The sequence below is a fragment of the Hippopotamus amphibius genome, chromosome 8 (assembly GCF_030028045.1).
Source record: "Hippopotamus amphibius kiboko isolate mHipAmp2 chromosome 8, mHipAmp2.hap2, whole genome shotgun sequence".
Classification (NCBI taxonomy): domain Eukaryota; kingdom Metazoa; phylum Chordata; class Mammalia; order Artiodactyla; family Hippopotamidae; genus Hippopotamus; species Hippopotamus amphibius.
The window spans coordinates 137,616,516-137,630,021 of record NC_080193.1 but is presented as its reverse complement, the minus strand read 5'-3'; the positions used below and the strand labels follow the sequence as shown (position 1 = coordinate 137,630,021).

Here is a 13,506-nt window from a genome sequence, read left to right as displayed (position 1 = left end):
TTACCCAATAGTTTACAATTACTCTTTTGTGCTAAGAGAAGATTATCGGTTTTTTCCTTGAACACTGAAGAAAAAATATAATCCTACATAATTTATTGCATGTGATTCACCACTGTTATTTAAAAATCAATTTATTATATATGATTTGAGAATGAGAGAGCTATTAGGCATAAGTGGGAATTCTGTAAGCTTTCTCAGCCCAAAACTTCTGAGCATAATATGTAACTTCCATCCCATCAGTTTTTACTGCTTTTGTTTTATTGTCTAGCAAGAGGCTAGACAGGGAGAAACACTGGCATCATCCAACCATTTATATGTGTGTTCTGAATATTTGTTTGGCATTACTTCTCCAAAATTGTAAACCTAGTACCCTAAGACCTTATATTATTGTTTTGCATTTTAGAGTCACGTGTCTGTGAATAATAAATCATACTTTTCAGTGAAAATCTGCTGATGTATTACTGCACTTAAAAGTTCAGCATGATCATTTTTTTGATGTTCATTTTCATTTGTTGTGTTTAAGTACCAGGGAAATTATACATTGTCACTTTAAAAAACAAACACCAGGTTTCCAGAGGCTAAGGAAGCCTTAATCTCAAAGAACCATTCTGGAATTCATAGCAAGCCCTCTGAGGTCTATTTGCCATTTCAATAATATAGGGAACCCTTCCCTTACTTTTTTCTAACACTGTCTTTGGATATGTTAATCCTTTTGTTTGAGCTTCACCCAGCTGAAGCAGAAATTGTAGACACCTCATTACAGATTTCTGTGTGTTCAATGATAAAAGTATAGTGATAGAAAAACCATGAAGAAAGCATACAGAAATTGTCTGGTACCTGGGGGTAGGGGGTGCTTTTGAGCTATCTGACCGTACTTTTGGAGAAACTGTGGGAAAGAAAGGGACTTCAAGAAGTCCTGTAGGACTTCCTAGGTGGCTCAGTGGTAAAGAATCTGTCTGCCAATGCAGGGGACACGGGTTCGAGCCCTGCCCTAGGAAGATTCCACATGCCACAGAGCAAATAAGCCCATGCGCCACAACTGTTGAGCCTATGCTCTAGAGCCCATGAGCCACAACTACTGAGCCCATGTGCTGCAACTATTGAAGTCCACATGCCTAGGGCCCATGCTCCACAACAAGAGAAGCCACTACAATGAGGAGCCTGCGCACCACAATGAAGAGTAGCCCCCGCTCTCAGCAACTAAAGCCCGTGTGCAGCAACGAAGACCCAGCACAGCCAATAAACAAATTAAATAAATAAGTAAATTTATTTAAAAAAATTATATATAAAAAAAAGTCCTACAAATCCTGTTCCTTGTTTCTAGAATCATAGCTAATTCTCACCAAATCAGTTACTCAGTCTATCCAGTTTTTAAAATAGCCAAGGATATAAATTCCTTAACTTTACATAACTTTTGTCAGTATTTAATCATGCCTACTTATCCAAAGCAAAATCACTTTCTATCAAAGCAAAATCACTTTTTGTTATTCAAGTCTATTTCCGTGTGAAAATAAAGACCAATTCTAGACAGTCTTTTCCTCCTGCCCTCTCTCCCTTTGAGGAAAAGATGTTCCTTCTTCATCTCTGAAATAAACTCCCAGCTCCACTAGTATTTTGTCATAGGTTTTATTTCCCAACCATTTGAGTACTTCTCTAGATACATGAAATGAAGAGGGGAAGAAAGCATAGCAAAAGCCATCAAAAGTATATGACAGAAATGAGAGGGAAAGTAAGATATTGTGTTTGCCCTCAAATATTGACAGCTTACAAATACAGAGTAAATTAAATGAGGCTCAAAAAAATGAATCTCGGTAAGAAAAATGATCAAAATCTTGCTAGACTGAATTCCTCAAGGGCAGGACCTATGTCTTCTCCATCTCTAACTCCTCCACATTTAGCAGAGTGTCTGACACATAACAGACATGTACACCATCTGAAAAGTGTATTTGAACAGGTAAGCAGTATGTTTTAAAGTATAGTAACATAAGATATTCTAGGTAAAGGGGCCCCAAGAAAAAATATTGGAAACTAATGTGAATACATTAAAGGACAGTACAGAAGGAGCTACAAGGAAACATAACATGAAAGAATGCTGTAGGCCTAGAGCCTTTAGGACTCTTCCCATCTTTAATGGCTCCTGGTTCCTTGGCTCTACTTTGAGTTGGGTTGGCCTAAGGGAATCCCTCTGAAGATCATCGCTTCCCCATGGCTGCCTCTTCTTGAGCCCACTGTGAATCATGAAGTACGCAGATTATTCTGTGGGAAGGAGCCCTAAAATCTTCAACCTGAGGTGCAGCAGTAAATGCAAATAGTGCTGTTTCTTCCGAAATGAAAAAAGCAAAGTCACTGCTCTTTAATAACCAGAGTCCGGGGCTGGCCATCCATGTTTCCTCTTAGCACAAAATAGAAAGAAGACAAAATTGTGTTCAAGACTCATAACCAGCTGTATGTTTTTATTCGTGTGGAAATGGATGGGGAGGTGGCAGACAGGATCAGGATGGATGGGATTCAGCTACCAATTGGTTGTGGCCTCTGGCCTGGTCCCTGAGTCACTCTGGTTCTCTGTCTTCCAGTTAAACTCCAAGATCCCTTCCTGCTTGTATTGTGGATGTTTCTGTAGCTACAAGCAGGCACCCAAAGCAGTTGACATCCATCTTGCTTCCCACAGATATCGCTGACACAAGAAGCTGGGAACGAGAAAACGCGGGGACTCAGGCTGATCAGTCTAGTCCCTCAGCGCTTCAGAGAGCTGCCTGGGGGATCTCTGAAACCGAAAGTGACCTCACATACGGAGAAGTGGAGCAGAGATTAGATTTGCTTCAAGAACAGCTTAACAGGTATAAGCAATGGCCAGGCAAAGGGAGAACATAATCCAAACCCTTAGTTGGGTCTGTCTTTACTGTTTGTAAATAGCAGATTCATCCTGCAGTAGATCTCATATACACTTTCTGTATATACTTATTTAAAAGAAGACTAGAAGTTTACAGAATTATTAATCTGTCTTGCAAGGAGCATTTATTTAGAATGCTTCACACTTTTGTCAGCATGAATCCTATTTTTTCTTTACTTGTCATAAAATTAGAATATCGTCAGCATAGGCTGCCTAAGAAACCTTTGTTATCCCCTCAAAATAATTCATGTTTAGTTTGCTGACTAACACCTTCCTCTCTCAATTCTCCTTTTACACTTTTTGGTGGTTCCTGGTAACTTAGGTATGTGTGACGGCATTTTTTAAAAAAATATTGACAAAATGATTTAAACACTTAGTTTTTCAGCCAACTTGTCAAAAATGTGATTGAGTTGAAGCCCAGATCCTCTCCATTTTCCCTCCATCTTTGATCTATAACCTTTTAAGATAAAGAATAAATTTAGGTTTTAGGAAGGATGAAAGCCCTTAACCCAAATCTACATGGATTCCCTAAAAACAAACTGATCAATGAGATTCAGGGAAAAAAAAACCCAGAGGTATGAATATGGTCCTGCTTTAGTTGTGTTCCATGTGGAAAGTGACCCTGATTCAAGGTAGTTTCCGGGGCACCACTGGGCAAGGTATTCCAAGGAAACCTGCGTGGATTAAACTAAAATGCTCAAATCACAGGATTTACTAAATCAATTTTAAAACACACAGTGAGTGATGAGGAGAGCCAGATGGGGTAATTAACACATTTCTAATAAGTGCAATCTTGGTAAAAGAACCATACAACCTGAATCCTGATTTATGCAATACTTATATGTGTATACCTCATCAGCCTTCCCTGCTGAGGGTGTGGTTATGAGGACCAGAGTTGAGGTTAGCACAAAAGGGGTCTACAGATAAAAAAAAATCCCCAGTGCCAGTGACACACTTGTTCTATCACGGAGATGTAAGGCCAAGTACACCCGGCCACAGCTGTGGCATTTCAGTTAGCCTGCAGAACAGCCATGTGTTTTATTGGCCTTTATAGATAAAGAATGTGAGGAGTCAAAGGAGCTTATACTGTGTGTGTGTCACCAGTGGGTGACCAAACTTGGGGGTGGCAGTCATCTACCCAGAGGTCACAGGAGAATAATTTGTTCTTTCCATCTCTTCCTGTGTGTAAGCCACACTCTGGTTTGTTGCATCATATTTCTGTTCTACCTTTGGGATGTCTCGCAGGTTCCTAGCATGCTGTGTGCATCTTACGAATTCTGCGTGTGTCTAACAAGCTACTTTCATACTTATTACCTATACTTACTACATTCTGTGAGTTTTGTTTATACTACATAAGCTAGCTATCTAAGCTTAATTTTTCTTATGTGTTTTATCAATGCTGCTTGTCGTTTTATTGTTTTTTTTAATCTTTATGCCAGAATTGAACATTGTCAGATACAGTAAACATAAAAATGTGTGTACATGCACATATACATTACCGTGAAAGATGAATTAGCAATTAAAACAGGCAAAAGGAATTAGAAAACCTACAAATTTGTAAATTGAAATTTGTATGCCTTAATTTCAAACAGAAGTATGCCAATAGTGCCTGAATTAAAATTTAATTTTGCATTTTTGTTTACATGTAATTTAATCAAGGTTTAAAAGTGAAAAAACTGAGGTCTATATCCCATTCTCAAGTGCCAAATGCAAGTCTTGTAAAACTGAAACTTATCTGAGAAAATTAAAACAAACTATCATTTACTTAGAATCAATAATTCCTAATTAAAGTGTAAGAACTTGACATAATCATACTTATTATTGCTCAGAGAAGTATATTTAGTTAATTAGTGCATTTACTATCTCTCCCGAGCTACATTGATCTTTTAGCCATAACACAGATCAAAAAATATACTGACACACAAAAGAACTGATAAAAGTGTGATCTCTGAACTTTAACTTCCTCGATTCCTGCCCATTCCTTTATTGCCGCACATATAGTATGCATTCAATTCTTAGAGTAAATGAAAAAATGCCTGGATGAATGACAGGGACAGCAGTGATGCCTTCAGCACGATACTGACACAGCACACTTCCAATAGGTTAGCCTACATTAGAGTCATAACTCTCCTACTTAACCACTAATAGGATGACTAGGTCAAGTCATTTAAATTTCTCCAGCCTCACTTCCTTTCTTCGACATATACTGACCTGCAATACTGTTGTAAAAACTAAGGTAATACATGTGGAGAGTATGTATGCTACAGAATAGAGAGTGCTGTAGTTAGGTAAAATATGATTAACAATGAAGTTGGGACTTCCCTGGTGGCACAGTGGTTAGGAATCCACCTGCCAATGCAGGGGCACAGGTTTGAGCCCTGGTCCGGGAAGATCCCACATGCCTGAGGAGCTACTAAGCCCATGCGCCACAACTGCTGAGCCTGTGCTCTAGAGCCTGAGAGAAACAACTGTTGCGCCCACGTGCCACAGCTACTGAAGCCCACGTGCCTAGAGCCCATACTCTGCAACAAGAGAAGCCACCACAATAAGCAACCCACGCACCACAACAGAAAGTAGCCCCCGTTCTCTGCAACTAGAGAAAGCATGCGCACAGAAATATGAAAACCCAATGCAGCCAATAAATAAATAAATAAATTTATTAAAAAAAAAAGCAATGACCTTAACTTCATTTCTATTATTGATGTTTGAGTATATTCTCTTACTTTACATATATTTCTGTGTTTCTTGATTTGGACCTTTCTTCAAGAAAGTTTTTAACTGAGATTATAAGATTCCCTTGTTGCCTTGTCATGGATACCAATCATTGCTGCTAGTGTAAATCAAAGATTACTGAAAATACTTGTCTTTAATGTGTCCTGGGGCTGAAAGCATAAACTTTTAAGGGCACATACATCTAGGACCCATTTGGTTTGCAATCAGCCATTAATTATATTGTTATTATTTTATGTTAGTTTTTAAATTACTTTTTTCTTTTTTTTTTAATAAATTTATTTATTTATTTTTAGTGTTGGCTGTGTTGGGTCTTTGTTGCTGCATGCAGGCTTTCTGTAGTTGCGGCGAGCAAGGGGCTACTCATCGTTGCAGTGTGTGGGCTTTTCATTGTGGTGGCTTCTCTTCTTGCGGAGCACAGGCTCTAGGCTCAGGGACTTTAGTAGTTGCAGCATGTGGGCTCAACAGTTGTGTTTCTCAGGCTCTAGAACACATGCTCAGTAGTTGTGGCACACGAGCTTAGTTGCTCCGAGGCATGTGGGATCTTCCCAGACCAAGGGTCGAACCCATGTCCCCTGCATTGACAGGCAGATTCTTAACCACTGCACCACGAGGGAAGTTCCTGTATGTTTTTTAACGTATTTATTTCCTTTGACTAACTTCTTTCTATTTAGCTCTGAAATTGTCACAAACATTGTATCGCCTGACTCAGCTTAGCCTCTTTTGGAATGAAAATCCAGAGCATTACATTTTTGCTGTATTGCCATCTACAAGAACCTCTTCCCTCCACTTTACTCTAGAAGGCAAAAGTATAGGAAACAAGTTTGGAGAGGGCAGCTCCATTTGCAGGGTGAGAGTCCTGGGACACTTTCTAGAGTTGGGTTACTCTGTTTAGCTTCAGCATTCTGTTAACATGTAGAACTGTGAATTTCAACCCCATTTGTTTCATCCAAATGCACATATTAAGTACACAGGGCAATAAAAGCAAATATAAATGGTCTATCTTGAATCATCCTGGCTGCTGCTGCTTTTCTGCTTTAATGGCCAATTAAACTATATGCAGGGTTAAAGGTTTACATAAGAAATGTTCTTACATATTTATATATTATGTCTACAGATATACACATTTAGGAAAATCACTAACGCTTGATCCTAAAGCAGTGCTTCTCAAACTTTAGTGTGCTTTCGAATCACCTGGGGATCTTGTTAAAATGTAGATGCTAAGTCTAGGTCTGGAACTGGCAGAGATTCCACATTCTAACAAGCTCCCAGGTTTGACCACACTTTGCATAGGGAGGCCCTAGAGGATGTAAAAGTTTTCGGTGATGATTCCATCCCTTACAGAACACCGTGCCTGGTGCACTGTGGGTCTTTGAATAAGTGACTGCAAACTCTCATTTTACACAGCTGTATAGCTATGCTCATGTAGGGGAGGAACAATACATTTCCCTCTACCTTTCTGAGGTCTTAGCTGAGACCCCTATAATAAAATGTTAATAAGAACAAAACAAACATAAACTTATTAACATGTATACCTCGTGTACACATGGGAGATACTTAGGGGAAGATTAGTAACTCCCTGAGGTGCCTTATAAGATTAAATCCCATCTTAATAGGGAAAGGGGCTTGGGGATATAGGTCTCTTAGAAGAGAGCAAATGATTATTAAGAAAATGAATGGGTCCTTAGAAGAATAGATGGGAGGTATATAGTTTGTGACAAAGTTTGTCTCAGTGTGAAGCCTCTTCTATGACAGAAGTCAATCTTCCCTGGTTGTTGAAACTCCCAGGGAGGGGATTTATGACAATTGAGTTCTGGAAGATATGCCTTTAGACAGATAAGGGAGGTTCAGAGAAAGCCTTTCCCCATACTTGCTCTTCTCCAAGTGCCTACAGCTTAAAAGAATCAGTATACCAAATTGGCGTATTTGGGGGTGGCATATGCCTTCACTGATAAAAAAAAATAAAAAGTTATAAAATTGCGTTATTTTTTTCTGTCTTAAGACCAAGCTGGACTTTTTTCAAAATTCTCTGTAATTCTTCCAGAATAGAGTAGATTACTTAGTGTCATTTGAAGAGTCCATTCCAATTAAGCTGATAGGCCCTAGTCATGAAACATAAAAATACGACCTATGCATAGTAAAGAAATCCCTCACTAAAGCTCTTCTTTGTTGAATGTCTTAATCTGTTTGGGCTGCTGTAACAAAAATACAGTAGACTGAGTGGTTTATAAAGAACAGATATTTATTTCTCAGTCCTGGAGACTGGGAAGTTCAAGATCAAAGTGCCGGGAGATTCAGTATCTAGTGAGAGCCAGCTTCCTGGTGCATAGATGGCTGTATTCTCCCTGTGTCCTCACATGGTAGAAGAAGGAAGGGAGCTTTTGGGGGGTCTGGTTTATGAGGCACTAATGCTATTCCTGAAGGCTCTACCTTCATGACCTAATTATATCCCACAGGCCACACCTCTTAATACCATCACATGGGGGGTTAGGATTTCACCATTAGCGTTTCAATATAAACATTCAATCCATTGCAGTGAACTATGCAAAATACTGGATTACTAGTTAATAAAACCAAGCTAAGGTTTGGTTCAAAGTCACTGCAGTAAGAGAGATCTCCACCTAGACAGTGTCTAAAGCGTTATCTCAAAGGGGAAGTAAAAAGTAGGACTTTGGAGCCTGGGCCGTTCAAGGGGGGAAACTGAGTGGATTTGGGCAAAGTTTATAATATAATAGTTCAGGACTGATGGACACAGTGAAGTGAGGACCTTGAAGCAAGTATAGGTAAATAAAATTTGTTTGATTAAGCAAGTTATTTCTTCAGAAGAGCGGATTGCTGTCTCCAGTGGGTTAATCTGTGGAAATTTCCTGAAGGAGTAAAGTTATTTCTTTCTGTAGACTTACTTTTCCCAGGCAAAATTTTCCTGGAACAGCTAAGTCATGTTGACAGAGGTGGTCTGCAGTTAAGACTAAGTCATGGCTAGTCTCACAGCTAAGCCATGTCGACACAGTCTTGTTCTCACCTTGCACCAGCTGCTCCACCTGCATGTGCTGGTCTTGTGTTCGGGAGTCCCACTCATGCCAGCATGTTGCTATTACTGAAGCCACGCTTCCAATAGTTTTTTCCCTCATAGACACTATTCAAATAGATAGAAGCTGTGATACCGAGATCCTATTTCTTGGAGACCCCTGCTGTTTGACAAAGGTTTTGTAAGGACTCAAAATCATTATCATAATTTTTGACTCTCTGTTGGGTCTTGAATCCCATTTGTGAATGTAGTTTTTATTATTCCACCACCCAAATCCTTTCACATGTAATGTGTAAGCCACTCCCTAAATATTAAATGCTGTTGATGGGATAAATTCATACAGAAATATTTACAAGGCATGTAGAATTTTCGTTGGAGACTCAGAGGAGGGAGAAATTAATTCTGAATAAGGGAAGATTTTGGGTGCAGATAAACTTTGTGCTGTACCTTAAAGTGTGAAAGAAAAAATTGATGCATAATAAAATAACGAGTCTCCTCTGTTTAGTGGGACCATATGAATATTAGATCGAAGCAATAGGTAACAAATAGATAAATAAACGAGTTGATAATTCCAATTTTCTTTTCAGTGTGTGGTTTTGACATTTGCAAGGCACAATCATGTATAATTTATAGCTATTGGTTTAGAAGACACTAAGCTATATGGCTATACAGTATATACCAAATATAGAAAACCTGCACAAGTAATGTGTTATCATGATTCTCAGAAGGAGTACTCGTAGTGACAAATGTTAAAAACTAAAAAGAAAAAAATGATTTTTTTCTCATGTTGTCCAGGTTTATCCTGTTCTCTCTCAAATCAAAGGCTAAGTTCTCTCCACTTTGAATTTCACAAATAGAGCATGTATATGTGAGAAAAATTAGTCTATAATTTTAACATTTTTGGTAAGATTTACCTTTTCCTTGCATTTTTCATCGAAACAAAATAGTAAGCACAAATAAGTAAAAAGTTAAAAGTTTTCTAAAGAGGCATATGGTCCAAATTTTCTGTTCTTATCCCCACAAAATTCTTTTTTAATACTGTTAACACATGCAAAGGAGGGGAATCAGATCCATTGTATTTTGCTGTCTTTCCCTTGAATTTTAATTTCAAATGAGAATGAAAGTAACAGGCCAGTTGGCTACTTGTGAGCTTTGGGGGAAAAAATGATCAGATTGATATTTTGCAAGCCAGATGGGTTATAGAAGCAAGTGAACTTTTATGTTTGATCTGTTTCTTAATTACCGAAGACTCTGAACTGTACATGGAAAAGAATTTAGCATTTGACAGTACTTAACATTAAGGAAAGAATACAATGAATAATATACAATATTTGATGTTTATAAGAGAGAAGTAAAGTAAAATATAGATAATATAAATTTGAAACACATACATTATCCAAGTGTTGCAACAATGAAAGAAATGTGCTATGAAATCTCTTTTTGAAAGAATAAATAAAATGGTCACAAGAAACTGACCAAAACCTGATAAAAAGCACAAAGACTGACTGATTAAAAATAGATTCTCAATGCGTTTTACATTTTGAAATCAGTAAAGCTTAATTGTAAAAATGTTATACAATGTACTCTGTGAAAAGGTAGCCTCTTCATTCAGCTGTTTTTCTGTTAAAATCTTATTAAACGCACAGGAAAGCAACGATCTTTATCAGAGCCATTAGTGAGATATAGAAAGTGAGCATCTCCATGCTCCCTCTCCTGTCCTTCTTGTTTAAAGCAGGGCCATAATTCTGTTCATTGATGGTGCTGCAATTTTCTCAAATGCTTAAAATCCTGGATTATTTTAGGAGTGTCTTCCCCCATTTCTGTCTGTTCTGCAGACTTGAATCCCAAATGACTGCAGACATCCAGACCATCTTACAGCTGCTGCAGAAACAAACTACTGTGGTCCCCCCAGCCTACAGTATGGTAACTGCAGGAGCAGAGTATCAGAGACCCGTCATCCGCCTGATGAGAACCAGTCATCCAGTAGCATCTATCAAGACGGATCGAAGTTTCAGTCCTTCTTCACAGGTGAGTATAGATAGTGTAAAACCAAGAGTGTCTCTCAAAGTGTGTTTCCAGGGACCCCCTGAATCAGAATCACCTGGGCTGCTGTGGAAAATACAGATTCTCATCCCCATCTCTGTGTTTACTCCATTAGAATGTCTGGGAATGAGCCCTGAAATCTCCATTCTAAACAAGTCCCACCCCCCCACCCCCATTCTTTTGCTCATTTAAAGTTTGGGAACAATGGACCTAGAAGAATAATCTTAAAACACTAGTGTTTTCTTTTTTTAAAGAAAAGGCTTTTTTCAAGAAGCAATCTACTTAAGTTTATAAATGGTGGAGCTTTGAAAGCTAAGGATTAGCCCTGGGTCCAAAAAGTGCTGCAAATAAAGATTTGTAGTTTGCTCTAGTGACAAGAGGCACTCTTGAGCAGGGTCTCGGAAGGAAGGGGCAGAGAAATAGCAGCTGGCCAGACAAGACCTGAGATTCAAGTGTAATCAGACTAGTAACCACATCTGTGCCCCACCCATCACCAGCAAGTTCTAAACTTTTCTCACCTTGGTGATGGTAAGAGGAATGTTAATGTACTTTCATCTTTCCTCTGAAGTACTGCAAGGAACCCTTTGAATTATGTTAATATGAAAAGTCCAACTCTTTTGGAATTCTATTTTGGGAATCATTCTTAATTACTTAAACACTGTGGCCAAATTGGACTTAGGAACAATTATTTAAGTAATAATTTACAGAAAATCTTGTAAAAACTTTTTTAGAAGTTTGGGAATTGAGTGCAAGATGCTTTGGGGAATGAAACTATATTAATAGCAAGAGGTAATGTGCCACAAGGAAAATAATGTAATCTTTCTAATATATGAACGTAGAGATTAAATTTATTTCTAACTAGTTTTGAATGGCTGGTAAACATGCAAAGCCATGTACTTTGTTTTTTGTTTTCAGTGGATTTAGATAATATTTTCTGCCAAGGGATGGGTGATTTTCCTTCCTTTCTTTTTTCTTTCTCCTTGTTCTCCAAATGTACTCACCAAATGACACCTTTCTGATTCCAGTTTTGTTGGGAATTTTGAATTAAAACTTTTCTGGAAAAGTCAATGTGAAATATTGTGCTTAAAATAATAATAATATTAATCTGATATGGCTTCAGAGGAAAATTAAAGATCTTGGAATTGTTGTATAGGATTATCTAAACTGACACCCAATCTCCATTGTCTTGACCTACCTCTGAGAGGGAAAGGTTGGTTAATATCACTAATCAAATGCAGATTTATGGACAAAGAAAACGTGTAGATTTCATGAGTGTAATTTTAGAAATATGTCCAATTGAATTATAAAAACGTTTTCTTCTCTTTTCTTTCTATCAGTGTCCTGAATTTCTAGACCTTGAAAAATCTAAACTTAAATCCAAAGAATCCCTCTCAAGTGGGGTACATCTGAACACAGCTTCGGAAGACAACTTGACTTCAGTTTTAAAACGAGACAGTGATCTCTCTTTAGAGCTTCACCCCCCGAGGCAAAGAAAACCTTGCCTTCATCCAATTAGGCATCCGTCTTTGACAGATTCATCCCTAAGCACTGTAGGAATCTTGGGTCTTCATAGGCATGTTTCTGATCCTGGTCTTCCGGGGAAATAATCATTTTGTACTATTTATTCCACATACAATGTAAGTGCTTTTAATGGCTGTTTTCCTTTTTGTATTTAAATCCTCTCTACTTGACTCAGGGGCTCACAAGTTACCATTATATGCAAAAGTACTGTATATTTTCCTAAATTGAAGCTTGTAAGGTAAAATTGAGCAGTTAGGATGTAAATATACATATGAACTCTTTTGTTCCAAAAGTTATAACTGCCAGCATCTTAAGGCACCTTATTTTTTATTTTTATTTTTTAAATCATGTGCATGTTAGGAAACTCCAATTTCTCTTGCATGGAGACTCCTATTTACTGCTTTTACTAAACCAGTACTTTGTTATGAAAATGCCTTCCAAGCAAATAAGAAAGCAAAATTGTTCATGGATGCAACTCAGATGATCCTTAACTTATGGAAGTTCAAGGGGGAGAAAGGGAACTTTGTCAATTTTGAGGACAGATACCCTTCTGGATTGAGTTGTTTATAGTTAATTACATTCATTCCAGCACACTGAAAAAAAAAATAGAGTTTTAGAGTTATAAATCTCTAATGGTATAGGAAGCCATCTCCAAATACGTGAATATAGGCCAGCTTTAATGAGGACAAAAAGGCCTTTCTATTTAAAATTCTGTCTCTAACTGCATTCACAAACTCCCGAAAATATTTTCCGCTGGCACGTTTCCTTGAATGCTTAGAAACAAGTTTCTTGAATTTTTCTTTTTTTTTTTTTTTTTTTGGTGGGGAGGTGGGGTGGGAGGGAGTCTTCTTAAGAACTGCTAAAGTGCTACAGACACAAACTGATATCCACGGCTTTCTTCTGACTCATATTTTAGGGCAATCTTGAATTTGATCAAAAAGAGTTTTGATCAAATTGACATGTTTTTTTCTTTCCAAAAAATGTACAATTTTAGTGGATGTGTGTGGCAAACCTAGCTTCCATTAAATATATGTCATTCTATGGCTTTCTAATCCCAGGTGTAGAAAAACAAAGTGCATTTACCTACCTATAAAGAAAATGCACAGACCAGCAGAAAAATTTTAATTGTATTTGGTTATTCAAATACATTTGCTAATCAAAGATTAAATGAAAATCTACTATATATGGATTGGCCTGAATATATATTGACTCCAGAATATCAGAATATACCATGGAATATATTCTAATATATTTGACTGTTAGATTATTTTAGGAGAATGGTGGTATGTGCCTC

General features: G+C 37.7%; 1 protein-coding gene across 1 annotated transcript in view; it reads left to right on the top strand.

The window, feature by feature from the left end:
• Positions 1 to 12,298, top strand: part of KCNH7 (potassium voltage-gated channel subfamily H member 7) — a 442,627-nt gene extending 430,329 nt beyond the window's left edge. The window contains exons 14-16 of the mRNA XM_057744784.1: positions 2,669 to 2,837; positions 10,484 to 10,676; positions 12,029 to 12,298. Coding sequence (XP_057600767.1) covers positions 2,669 to 2,837; positions 10,484 to 10,676; positions 12,029 to 12,298 — 632 coding nt within the window. The remainder of the gene's footprint in view (positions 1 to 2,668; positions 2,838 to 10,483; positions 10,677 to 12,028) is intronic.
• Positions 12,299 to 13,506: the final 1,208 nt, after the last annotated feature.